Source organism: Ischnura elegans, chromosome 8, assembly GCF_921293095.1.
Source record: "Ischnura elegans chromosome 8, ioIscEleg1.1, whole genome shotgun sequence".
NCBI lineage: Eukaryota > Metazoa > Arthropoda > Insecta > Odonata > Coenagrionidae > Ischnura > Ischnura elegans.
The window spans coordinates 16,341,747-16,355,543 of record NC_060253.1 but is presented as its reverse complement, the minus strand read 5'-3'; the positions used below and the strand labels follow the sequence as shown (position 1 = coordinate 16,355,543).

Here is a 13,797-nt window from a genome sequence, read left to right as displayed (position 1 = left end):
AACCATTTATCTTTAAAATTCCGCAATTTATTTATCTCGCACCTACCGCTTATCCTGGTGGGTATTCCATACCCCCGCACACCCCGGTATTAGTTGCACCTAAACCCACCTCCCAGCCTTAATACCTAGTACTGCCCCTGCACCATAGTATTAGTAAAGATGAGGAAAGTTTTTTCCTCGTGTGCTAGAAAGTAAGCTGTGCTGAAGTTAGTAATTTCTACCCCATGGGCAATATTAAACCAAAAATACTTATTTTTAGGGGAGTAGAGCACCTTATAAAACAAATCAATTCCCCTGGAAATGTAAGGGAATTTTTCAACTGCTACACTGATGTTTCCCTGTGGTGAGCCGTAGGCCAGTGACCTGTTGCAGTAAAAGTAGATCATCCTGTGCAGCCTGTCATGGGAAACATCTTTGTTACACAATGGCATCAGGGGAGAGATGATAAGTGTAGTTCAACTTGAGTGCTCACCTAAAACTTAAACCAACTGGCATTGGAAAATAGTGTGTTGAGATTCTCATTGCTATCATTTGTTTGCTCAAGTGGCTCCGCTGCCTGAGGAAAGTGAGAAAATTTCTGTTTTATCATTTATTGCTTACCTGCAATGTAGCCTTCATGCTATATCATTAAAGGATAGTGTGCACACTTCAAAAATATTTGATGCAGTTAGCTAGTCTATCATGCAATCATATTTTTGTAAGGTCTCCGTTACACAGTTCACGTTCCATTTGGATGAATGAAACAGTACTATGTGGTGCATGTTGGATGCTTTGGCCTTCTATTAGGGCCTCTTGGGAGGAATTATCTTTCTCTAGCCTTAAGGCCCGTTTCACATGGATGCGGACAGTCCGTGCTACGTGTGCGGACTAGGTTCCAGTGACGCTAATCGAAGCTTACACATGGGTACGGACCGTTCGCGCACAGAGAGCCATCCGCCTTGCCTCTCTGCCCTGCAGATTGTCCGTGCACGTACAGGTTACTGAGACAGGTTTGTGCTTACACATGAACGTGGACAGCTGATACAGACCAAGCAGATTTGTCAGTAGAATTTAAGCGAGCTTGGATATAACAGTGCAAATGAGTCTTTTTGAGCCTTGGATACTTGGGAGAAAGATATATGAAGAGGTCATAATTTTAAAAGTTATTAGGCCACAATTGGTTCATAATTATAGTTCCAGTGAGATTAAGATATTTTTTCCAAGTTCACAGTTACTGCTTGGGGTGCACAAATTGTGTGAAGTTTTAGGAACACTGCAATTGCACTCGTCAGGAAGTCATTTCGTAAATAGGTCAATGTTTTGAAGAAATTGACTCAGAAAATAATTGAAAAAATTATATGCATCAGCACGGAATGCAGACTGTCGGCATCCATGTGAAACGGGCCTAACGAATAAATTTATTCATTAACCATTCCAAAAGCAAGGTGGAGGGTTGTTTGCAATATCGATAGTGATTTTTGCCCATGTGCAATATTCCTAGTACATAGTGTGAAACTAAGTTGAAACATGACAGTGGGCTTTGATGTAGGAAGTGATACAGACTCATTCTAGAGTATGTACTAGGATATGGTCTGCAACCAAAGTTACTGGGGGCCATCTAGTATTTTTTATTTCTCTCATACAGTATAGTGTTGTACTCGTAAACCTGGAGTATATGTCAAATATGCTACCCTTACCCCTTTAAATATTTTTTCTCAGGATGATTTCATAATGAGATTTTATTATTATAAATTTGACATGACAACAAAAGTGAGAATTAAAAATATAATATTTTAAACATTGCCTGTGCCTAGTTTTGTTAATTGTTTTTTGCATCAACTAAAATCAAAATGATATGATCAGGTTTAAAAAATGCAATGTTTTAATGTATTAAATCTTTTATTTGTGTATGAAAAAGTATATCATATTCACACTAATTTTTTGCAGGGTGGGATCTCTCTGATATTTATTCAGCATCTTTTTGATCTGTCAATCTTTCCTGCACAACTATTCTCAAAAATTTATCACAAATTGGTGATTAATGTAATATATTTTTATAAGCTACTAAAGGTATCAGCATCTGTACTACCAATCAGGGCAGTTTTCCAAACACTAGCAAGGGATTGCATAAACAAGATTAATCTCCAGGTTTATGAATACTGCACTAACCCCCCCAAAATATTTTGGCATTTTGCTCTTGAATGAACCTTCCCCAAAAGTTATGGCTATGGACTTCCCCTCATTTATAAGCAAAGGTGGCTGATACTTATGTGCTGAAGCACATTGAATATTTGAAAATGAGACGAAGAGTAAGGCCAAGTACAACCAAAGTGATTTTTATGCACTGATTCATTGTTAGCGTAACAAGAAGAGGGATGGTATGCTGCTATCTGCAGCGAGTGTTGGCAAGACATGCTGTGTTTCAGACAGCATTATCCGTTCATAAAGTCCTAGTGGATCCAGTGTGTTAATTTTGACCTCCGGGTGGCAGCGCTTGTTACACTTGACTCTTGGTTGGAGTTTTTTTGTGGCAATTTACTTGTTCTGTGGATCAGACTGTGTTGGGTGCTTTTTCTGAAAAACTAAATACTTAAGAAAAACTAATATTAAAGGGAGCAGCCATCGTTGGGTGTGTGGATGGAAAATTAGAAACTCCTTATTGTGTTTTGTTTGCTCTTTGGCAACATTGCTAGTTTCTATTACAACGATCAACGGTGAATACATTTCCACATAATTCACTGAGGGTGTGATTTCGGTGGGGGTTAGTGGGAGGGGAGGCAGCAAATATATTAGGTGATTTGCTGCTCCAGCCACCTTTGTTTACACAAAGACACCAAAGGAGCCTCCAAAATAGCATTCTCAGTGTTCTAATAGGTGCATTCATGATCATTGTCACTGGACCACAAATGCCTCGGAATCGTCTAGAGGAGTGAGCCAATAGCCTCGTTTTCATTCTCAAGTTTATTTTTTATCCACTGTTTGGTTGCAGTCTTGACAGATGCATCAGTGGCAATCGGTATGTACATTCTCCATCAAGGTGGGCGCCTCTCATCCAGCAGATGCATGCAGACCACACTGCATAACATTAAATATGTATTGTGTGAATCACCCACCATGCCATATAAATTCCTTTCATGATATGGCTCTATTCAAATTCGCCCACCAATATTGATAAAGTAAAACAGTTTTTAATATACATCGACATTTCATTTATTACTGTCTCTTTTAACTCACGTCAATCTCAAGACACCCAGATGTGGTAATAAAATTTTTTTCACTGTGGTTGTACACCTTAAAAAAACATCTTCTAGCAATCTCCGAGTGGTTTGGACCCCTTGTACCTCATCCAATCCCCCCTTGCTAGTCATGGCCTTGCAGTCATTGGTGACTTTTTTCTCTTTCCTGCAGAACTTTACCTGCCTACCATGAATTGCATTGCTTTGGGCCATACAAGTTCACACTCCACAGGGTTTGGGAATTTGTACTTGCCAATTTTACATTCTCGTGAACCGCTGCCTGATTTCCTCAAACTGTCTTTGATTTGAACATGTCACAGGGTATGGGGAAATTTTTTCGTCTCAGGATCGAATCCGAATGAGGGCAAAAGCAGCAGTAGTCGTACCAGTCAGACAGCAAAGTTTATCTGGTGTGAATCTTCACAATTTATTATATAAGGATGTTGGTGGGTGGGGTTTGAATCTCTTTTGCCTCCCCACCCAGTTGACACGGCCAAGATATTCATTGACTACTTTCTTATTGGTGTTGTAGGTTTATCCCTCAAATTGCCAGTGGGTCGATTGCTCCAGTACAAGTCCAGTTGCTATGATCCAAGACCCAAAGCTGAGGACACACTGTTGGCAAAAGAGTGCCATTAATTAATTTGCGTTTTATAACTTTTCAATGTTAACATCAAAACAGATTACTTAAATATGCACAAGTCTGTTGCCACACTTGAGGTCCGTTTTACACTAAGTTTTAACCAGTTATATTTTTCTGGGCGATGAAAAGAAGAAAGGATCTTGCTGTGATTCTGAATGAGTGTGAAAAGCAGTGCAACTTAATGGTGCAACAGTTGAACCGCGTTTGGTGGGAACACTCATGTTAATAAAAAAAATTTAGCAGTCACTGCTTTCGCGATATTTTATCTTTTTGTCCGGCAAATACGTCTTCTGCGAAATTAGCGACGTATGGCAACCCTGCATACAGGGTCACACCGCTGAATTAGAAAATTCGAACCTGTCAAGAGTACGTACTAAAGGAACCAAACACCATTCCCGTACACTGCCGTTTCAACTCGATTTGAACATGTCGCAGAGCAGGCGTTCTATCGGGACATCCCCCACCGTCTTGCGGAAGAATAGTTCCTCGAGCGACCGCCGGCTCACGGATCCCAGCGAAGGCAGGAGCAGCAGGAGGCGCCCCAGTCGCGCCGAGTGCGGAGCTGCGCCCGGGATGCTTGTCGGGTGCAGGAAACCTGGCTCGTCGCCTCGGAGAGACCGCAGCCGACCGCTCGCCTGTGGTTCGGCTCCGTTGCAGTACTCCAGAAGCATCAAGTGGGTTTGCTCCTGAAGCGACTCCACTTGCTTGGAGTTGCGGAGGCCTCTGGTATCTGTCGGAGGAAGAGGGATCGTGAAGATGGCAGAACGTTACTCGCATTACTACCAGTCAGTGGCGCAGCGAGGGGGGGTTTGGGGGATAAACCTCCCCCCCCCCCCCCCCAGAGTTCAGAGAAATTTTTAAGTTTAGGTAATCCATTTTACTTAATGAACTTGTATTACTTATAGAATAGTGTTAGGATTGACCAAGTATCTCTCAAAAACCGGTAAATCTAGTCATTTTGAACTATTAATCTTAAAATTTTCTGGAGGGCTCCCGCAACTCCCACTTACTCTGGCGGGTATGCAATACCCTCACACCCCAAAGTATTAGTTGCTCCTAAAACCCCCCTTGCCTTGATAGGGAAATTGCATACTTTTTATAAACAGTATGCTGATAAACTACAGTAAACACTTAGTACAGCAATATACTTTTTTCCGCTTAAAATTCAGTTTATACCCTAGAAAATGACTCCCAAAAGTCGCCCGAGTTTCGCGGGCTAAAAAATACCGCCCCCACTAATCTTTGGCTGTGACGTCATAGTTCAGTACGAGTCTAAGATCCAATCCCAGTAACTGCAGGTTTGGAAGAGCCACGTTGCGTTTAAAGGAGAACATGGGTGAAATAAGGAAAAATTACAAGTGGTGCATTATTCCTCTGTGCAATAACACCCCAGAAAAAAATTTTCGTCTGCATTCCCACGGAGGAAATTAGAAGAAAAGTCTCGATGCATGCCGTCTGTCGGGATGAGCGTTACGGAAAAATAAGAGTATAATAAACGGAATGATAAACCCGTGTGCTATGTGAGCGAAGATAACTTTAATATAAATAATATTTCCATATTTCATTGACTGAATAACTTGAAACTGAGATTTTTCGATAATTCGGCCGCCGTAGAATAAAAACTCAACTTCCGAACAAAAATCGAGATAGGTGTTTCTCGATGGTTACGATGGACTCAAATTATTAAGGCACTTGTTCAATTTCAGTTACGGAAGGACATAGAAAATTCCATGATGTTTAAAATCAAGGGAGGAAATATGAAAATATAGAGCAACGTTGATCCTCATGCATTCGAGTGCCAGCCAAGAAGACAGCGTTTTCTTCTACTGTCGGCGTCAAAATGATGCGCCGCTGTACTTTGCAAATTTATATCCTGGCTTCACTACATGCTATAATAATGAACTATACGTCATTTTAAAGGAAATTTTATCCTAAATTCTGATTTATTTTATTACAAAAAAATTGAAAAATGTAGACACGGTCAGTGCAATAAATGACTCCGCGCACCGAAAAATTAGCCGTTTTGTCAACTTCATGAACTTTGCAACTCAACCTAAGGAAAACTACTACGTCTACAGCATTCATCTTCCACATTAATTTACACTCATCAGTGCGGATTAATAAAATGGCTTTTGGGTATTTTTCGAACTTATATTTTGTTATAAATTAATGAAAATATTTAAACATTATCTTGTCCCATAGTTTACCCCGAAAAATAAAGAAAGTTGTAGATGGAAAAAGAATGGAATCCAGAGGTGGTCACAAAAAATGAATCGCAGCATTCTTTGATTTTATTCTACGCCGTTGCTTGCTTTTCAAAAAAAAAGTTGAGTCACAAGAGGAATATACCTCTTGTGACTCAACTTTTTTTTTGAACATATGTTCCGCGGCCTTTGATTTGGAAACTATGGAGATAAGAATGGACATGTGTGGATCCATTTAGTTGGTTGTCAGGATAAACCAAGGATCCATTTAAAGGTTGTCAGGCCATCGTATAAAGATAGGACTGATGTGCACCACAGGGGAAATGGTGTGTTTGAGGGAAAGTCAAACCCAAAGTTGCCCAAAGAATGTGCAGTTCTATAGTTGCTCTTTCCCCAGTTAAAACCAAATAGAAATTGGATTGGAATGATATTTTCACCACGGGTTCCAGTGATAGTGAGAGTGCAGGTGATCACGGTCATCCCTCTAGGATTTCCGATACGGAATTTTTAAGTGACAACCGATCGCAATGACGATGAGCTCGCCTTTAGAGAAGGTTCCAGATATATCGTGAGAAAAGCTTCCAAAATGTATTAAAGACTCTGTTTGGAAAACATGCACATTTTAATGCTAATTTAGGAAGTATTTCATTTCAAAAGTAACTTATGAACACCTGAAGACGTTGTGTTTATTATATTGATCGAAGTGCGATTGACCGATTCTTTCTGCAGAATAGGAAGTGGCTTCGGGGTTTTTAGTCACAAGATGGTAGATTGTGTTGGAAGTTCGTCTATATTATCGCTACTAAATTGAAAAATTAATAGTCTGGCCTCCTCAGAGCTTCCTTTCGCCCTCCAGGCAAGGTATTTTTAAGTTGAAAGTATCATCGACAGCTTCGAGGTGGAAATAAGTTCACCATAAGACTCTACCGGACTGCCAAAAGAATACACATTTCACATGAGTATACGCTTTCGCCAATATTATACGCAAGTCTCACTTTGTTATGAACTATAAAACATTTCAGATGCTCATCAGCTATCTTTCCATTTCTCGGCATCGACTTTCCGAGCCGACGAAGTCTACAGTTTCACTAAAATACCCTGTTATCATGATGGAATCAGTAACAGGAAGCTTGCTAGGATCAGCCTAAGAATAACCATATGCCTTCATCTTTACGCAATCTATCGCTTTCAATGGAGGAGAAATAGATCAAATAATAGCCCTGAAGTCACAATGAACAACTGCGACACGTCTGCACTTCAATAAATGAATCATAACCACGCCGTCGCATGTATAAGTATGCAACCTATATACTATGGCCGTGCCGCCGTCTCTCCTCGTACTGAACTATGACGTCACTTTTCTACCAGCCAATCATCGGGCGTTTTCGCTTCTCACTTGCGTTTGAAAATTCTCGTGAACTTTGATGCATTAAATATCGTAAACCACGTCATAAAATAATAAAAAAACTTTCACCGAGGTATGCAAACATATATTTTTATATAATTTTGGGGCTGTTGATTATATCTGAAATATATGCAAGTTCCCTATTCTTAGATTTGATGCTGGATCCGCCCCTGCTACCAGGGGCGGATCCAGCATCAAATTTTTGGGATCATGACCTAGGCTCTGGAATTGTGGAATATCCATTATGAGAGAGGGGCGTTTTTAGAGTAAGGAATGATACGCTCGACGATAAATACAAATCAAATTTCTATCACGTTCGGGACTTGTAGCTATGCATTTTCACATACACTCCCTTTACTCCTTTACAAGGATAAAAAAATATTCAACTTATAAAAGGTTAAAAATAGGGTGGTTTCCTATTATTTTTTATTGCCTAAATCGAAAGATTATTACTCCTGGAGTACGAATTTCACGATTTTAGATTTTTAAATGACGATATCTATTTTTCGCGATTAAATGAAAAGTGAAAATTTTCTAGCGCGCGAAAACGCGGCGCGTAAGTATGAATGTCGGGAAATCTCTCCATGTGGCGTATTTCTGGTTCCCGCTGCCGCCTTGTGAGGTGACCTTGAGGCGAGTTGAGCGCTGATACGACGGAGGCTGCTAGCGGGTAGCTGAGTACCCTGCTGGCTGGTAGCGCTTGGCTTAAATAAGGATTATTAATACCTTATCAAATGAAGAAAACTTTCCGACCTTAGCCAGTTTTAATAAGTGATTATTAAGACATGTTTCCCTGAGCTCTGCGCCTCATGCATGCATTGGTAACCTCAGACGACGTATAACTCCTATCTACTCGTATAGAAACTAGGTCCCTGTGACGTCACGTGGAGTGGCATCGCATGGGCGCCAATCTGGCCCTTTTCAAATGAGGATAAAAATGGACCATTGCCATTCGTCTAAACCGATTTTTCTAAAACGAAATAATTTGTATATTATGAATACAGTAATGGCGGGTAACGAATCGCAATCAATGACTTTCGTTTTCTTTGATGAAGGAAACTACCCTATTGTATAAAAATATGGGGGGGGGTCATGACCCCTGTGCCCCCACCCTAAATACGCCACTGGGGGTCATAACCTGGGTTCGGTGAGAATGGAATAATATCCCCGGGGGAGTGGGCCGTTCTACCGAGTAATACATTTTTAAATGCCCATTTTTAAACGCATTGAGGAGCCTAAATTTCGCTTTTATTCTTTACAACAGATGAAATTGAACAATTTGATACATTTAAGGATACAAAAACTATTAAACTAATAGAAATGAAAACTTTTTGGTAAAATTTGAAGGGGGGATCAGGAACCCCGTGACACCCCCTAAATCTGACACTGGTTACTTCATTGGTTTGGCCCCAATACAGTGTTACCTCGGAGACGAGAGGCGATCGCGCCTCACAAGACCACACTGGAGGGATGGAGTGTCTCAAGGTGCTCCTCTCCCCCCGAAATTTTACCGTATTTAATTATTTAAAGACATATTGCAAATAGCCCAATGCCCAGGAGGCAATTAGAAGCTAAATTGGAAATCCTGTACTATGCTTACTTTACTAGGCAAACGATATGAAAAATTCATCCAGCGAGAAGAGCAAATCCAAAAAAAAATGAGAAAATCCCAATGGAAATTAAAAAGAAAAACCCACTTTGAAGGCCGGGTGACAAGTAAAAGCTGCTAAAATGTAAAGCCTGTGCTATGATTACATTATTAGGCAAACAAAAAGATACAATATGAAAAATACACTCGGCGAGAAGCGCAAATCCACAAAAAAATAATAGTAAAACGTAAGAAGATAATCACAACAGAAATAAAATATAAAAACCCAAGTTTCATGACAGAAGACGTCAATCACTGTAATGAGAGGCTATTATTACTTTCAATTTGCGACAGCATTAAGTCTTTTGAGTTCCTACTTATATCTATTTGCTGTTTTTGGGTAAGGATTTCAGAGTTCCTTTGGTGGTGAGTTCACTTTCGAATCACCCCTATTAGTACCTATTATTAGGTAAATGAAGCTTTATGATGACTACATCCAATCAAGAGATGACCAGCCCTAGAACACCTCTCCTCTGCTCAATAAACCTACAACCTTGTTTAAGCCACAGTACAAATGATAGATTATAGCTGAATGCAGTTCGGGTAAAATTTGAAAAGACACAATATGTATAAGAAATCCCCTTAAAATTTTTGTGGCACGGTCTGCATTTGGAATACCTCTGTATAATTTGGATGCGTGTGTGGTTAAAAATCGTTAATTGCGCCAAAATTATTTCAAATTCGTATAGGATGCACGAATGCCGCCAGAGCCCTAAAGATTAAGCTTCATTGACCAATTAAAAAGCAGGTGGATTTCGAAATCAAAAAATCGAATTCATATTGAGACCAAAGCATGGTAAACACGGCCGCGTCATCATTGGCGCAGCGAGGGGGAGTTTGGGGGATAAAACCTCCCCCAGAGAGCTCAGAGAAATTTTAAGTTTAATCCATTTTACTTAATTGGATTGATATTACTAATAGAATAGGGTAAGGATTAATAAAATATCCCTCAGAAAGCCGTAAAACGTACCATTTTGAACCGTGTATGCAAAAAATCCGCAATTCATTAATCTCTCACCTACCGCATATCCTGGAGGGTATTCCATACCCCTACACACCTCGGTATTAGTTGCACCTAAACCCCCCCCAGCCTCAATTCCTAACTGACCCCCCTGAAACCCTCCCCCCTCCTCAGAGCTTAGAGGAATTTTTAAGTTATATCCATGTTACTTAATTGGATTAATAGTACTTATAAAATAGTGTAATGATTTATAAAATATCCCTTAGAAAGCCTTAAAACTCGCTATTTTGAACCATTTATCTTAAATATTTTCTGGGGGAGGGCCGCCGCACCTCTCGCTTACCTGGCGGGTATTCTATAACCCCCAGAACCCCAGTATTTTCTGCGCCTAAACCCCCCCCCCCCCAGCCTTAATTCCTAGCTGCGCCGCTGCACGTCATTACTAACAAAAGATGACTTTAACATATAGTATTAAAGGCCACTGGAATAAGACATGAGCTGATGCATAAATTCATGCAAGTAGTTCTAATTTTTTGAAATTTCGTTAGGGCCAGATTTGCATTTCCGAAAAACCTGTGCGACCCGCGGGGATAGCACAAAAATGCGAAAATTTCGCTTAGTATTTTGAATACTTGCTATTTACTCCCAAAAAATGCTTTAGTTGAGGAAATTGATTATTACAGCTTTTAATGAAGAATCAATGTTCTGTAAAATAAGACCTAAATTAGATCTGGATATACACCTCTTGAAAAATCGACCATTTTTTTGTAAGAAGTTAATTTTTTCTGTATAGTCATGATTCAAGCCAAATATTGGCCAAAGGACTCGTTCTATCATAAAAGAGAATGATAAATCATAAATTCAATGAACTTTATTATTAAAGGCATAACTATAACTAAAAGTTTAATATTCATCTCGAAGACGACTAAAATAGTACCGTATTTATAATTATGAGCGATGTTGAAATATATCTTCCCCCTCCAATAGAATTCGAAGGTAGATTATTTTGCATTTTGAACTAAAAAGAAATTTGTAAAAAAAGTCAAATTTTGTCTTCGTGTAAAAGTTACTCATGCTTTGAAATCACTGCTGCACATTGATATACACTTTTCAAAGTTAAAAACAAAATTTGAAAAGATAGAAAATGGAACCACATCGTTTGGGAAAAGGAAAAAATATATATACCTATAACAAAAAAAGAAATAAATGAAAAAAAGTAAAATAAAAAAACTTTGAATTAGAATTCAAAATTTGGTATTTGATTTTATTTATGTTATGTTAGATTTATTTTTCTTATTTCACACAAACAAAATATGATACTGATATCGGTACACATGTGCCATTTATTAATTGCTTTTGTCAACTGGTTCGTTGGGGTGAGTTTTTGACTCATCGGTACAGCCCAATATTCGCGCCTACACTTATAACACTTACGCGCGGTGACTATGTAACAGCTAATACCTGCTTCGTTCCTGTCCATAAAAATCCTGACATGTGACCAAGAATTCCAATTTCCCCACTTCTCTGTATACCATCCCTCCCGAACAACGCCTGCTAGTATTTTATAAAATGGTCGAGCAACACCCTTGTAATAGGGTAGTTTCCTTCATCAAAGAAAACGAAAGGCATTGATTGCGATTCGTTACCCATCATTAGTGTATTCATAATATAAAAATTATTTGGTTTTAGAAATCCCAGTTTAGACGAATGGCAATGGTCAATTTTAACCGCATTTGAAACAGGCCAGATTGGCGCCCATGCGATGCCACTCCACGTGATGCCACAGGGATCTAGTTTCTATACGAGTGGATAAGAGTTTTACATCGTCTGAGATTACCAATGCATGCATGCGGCACAGAGCTCAGGGAAACATCTCTTAATAATCACCTATTAAAACTGCCTATGGTCGGAAAGTTTCCTTCGTTTGATAGAGTATTAATAATCCTATTTAAGCCAAGCGCTACCTGCTAGCAGGGTACTCTGCTACTTGCTAGCAGCCTGCATCGCAGCGGCGCACACATCCTCGCCCCAAGGCCGCCTCACTTTGCGGCAGCGGGAACCAGAATGACGCCACACGGGCTTTTCCCAGCATTCATACTTAGCCGTCGCGTTTTCGCGCGTTTGAAATTTTTCACTTTTTATTTAATCGCGAAAAATAGATATTATCATTTAAAAATCTAAAAGCGTGAAATACGTACTCCAGGGGTAATAATCTTTTGATTTAGGCAATAAAAAAATAATAGGAAACCACCATATTATGGCATGGATTTGCCCAGCGGTGATTACGAAGCGAAGTATTGGACTCAAATAAGAACGGCTCACCCGGTTTGAAGAGCACGAGGGCCTTTAGGCACGCATACTCGGTGTGGTCCACGCTGAGGCTGCGAAACCGCTCCACCGTGTCGCGGAGTCTGCGTGCTTCACGGGCCAAGTCTGTGTTGCTTCCTCCTCGCTGCGCGGATGAAGCTGCCACCAGGCTCACTGCGCTCGTGGCGGGAGAAAAGAGAAGTCGCGAATCAAATGAAAAGAATTTGGAGATTTATACTGTTGAGTTTCTGAAAGTCGATGTGAATTTGAGCCAATTACTCAACGACTGTTCCTGACACGTGACCTTAATGAACAAAAAATAAATAGTGTCACAAATTAGTATAAAAATTAAAAAATGTGTGCTTGTGCAAGGTTATACATGCCACTCTCACTTTCCTTATTAACTTGGGGAAAGAAATAAGCCGCCGTCGGATGTATGTACCTACATTAACAACTAAATGTGAAATCTTAACTACCATTGCATTTATAATCATATATAGGAGCCGTATTCAAAGATGTAAGAAATTCCAATGCTGCCTTTAAGTACGGTTTCATAATGTCTATTTAATATTTCGCTGAGTCTGAATATTGGAATTCTTCCTTTACACCAATTTAACTAATCGTTAATCTGACCTACTTTACTTAACTATGGTTTTCAAACAATCTCAACCTAAGGTTACCACTGTACCGTGTTCACGTTAACGCTAACCATACAATAAAACTGAGCCTTTACGTATTGTTTGGAAACAGAACTTTATTGAAATTAATTAGTTATATTGACCAGTTCTTTATTTTTCGTCCTTAAGAAAGGATGGAAGAAAGTTGCAAAAATCTAGGCTCATAAAATATATATTTTTTATAAATTACTTGCATGTAACAACACTTGAATTCATAGCAGCGAGCCATTTCGTGATATTTACTTGATTGTCATGTTTAACATTCGTAATGAGAAATAGCCTCCAGCATTGACATTTAAAAATCCACAGTAGAGAAATTCAGTCAATAATTTATGAAACTCAATCATTTGGAAAAATTTCTTGGCGAACAAAGGGCGATTCCTCGTTAAAACTTTCGCGGGTACTCGTCATGTTAAATATAAACTTTTGGGCCACGTCGCCGCGTCAATTTTTGGGTGCCCACATCGTTTCCCGACCGATGCTGGTCGCTTTCTCAAGGAAACCTTTCCCAGATTCCCTTGAAAAAGTGACCACCCAAAATTGGCACGGCGACATAGCCCAAAAGTTTTTATTTAACAAAACAAAGGGTAATCTCTGCATTCTATTTGGGTTTTCACCGCGTTCGTTGTGTTTTAGCGACAACAGTTTCGCTGACATTGCAGTCAGCGTCTTCAGGTCGAAGGTGAGGTAACTCGAATAGAATGCAGAGATCATCTAATCAACGCCGCGAAAATCTT

The 13,797-nt window shown here is 39.6% G+C and overlaps 1 protein-coding gene across 1 annotated transcript in view; it reads right to left on the bottom strand.

Annotated features, from left to right (window-relative positions):
- Nucleotides 1–3,211: 3,211 nt before the first annotated feature.
- Nucleotides 3,212–13,797, bottom strand: part of LOC124163774 (photoreceptor-specific nuclear receptor-like) — a 32,611-nt gene continuing 22,025 nt past the window's right edge. Inside the window, exons 7-8 of the mRNA XM_046540857.1 lie at nucleotides 12,399–12,557; nucleotides 3,212–4,588 (exon numbers count right to left, since the gene is read on the bottom strand). Of these exons, the coding sequence (XP_046396813.1) occupies nucleotides 4,269–4,588; nucleotides 12,399–12,557 (479 nt within the window). The 3' untranslated portion in view covers nucleotides 3,212–4,268. The remainder of the gene's footprint in view (nucleotides 4,589–12,398; nucleotides 12,558–13,797) is intronic.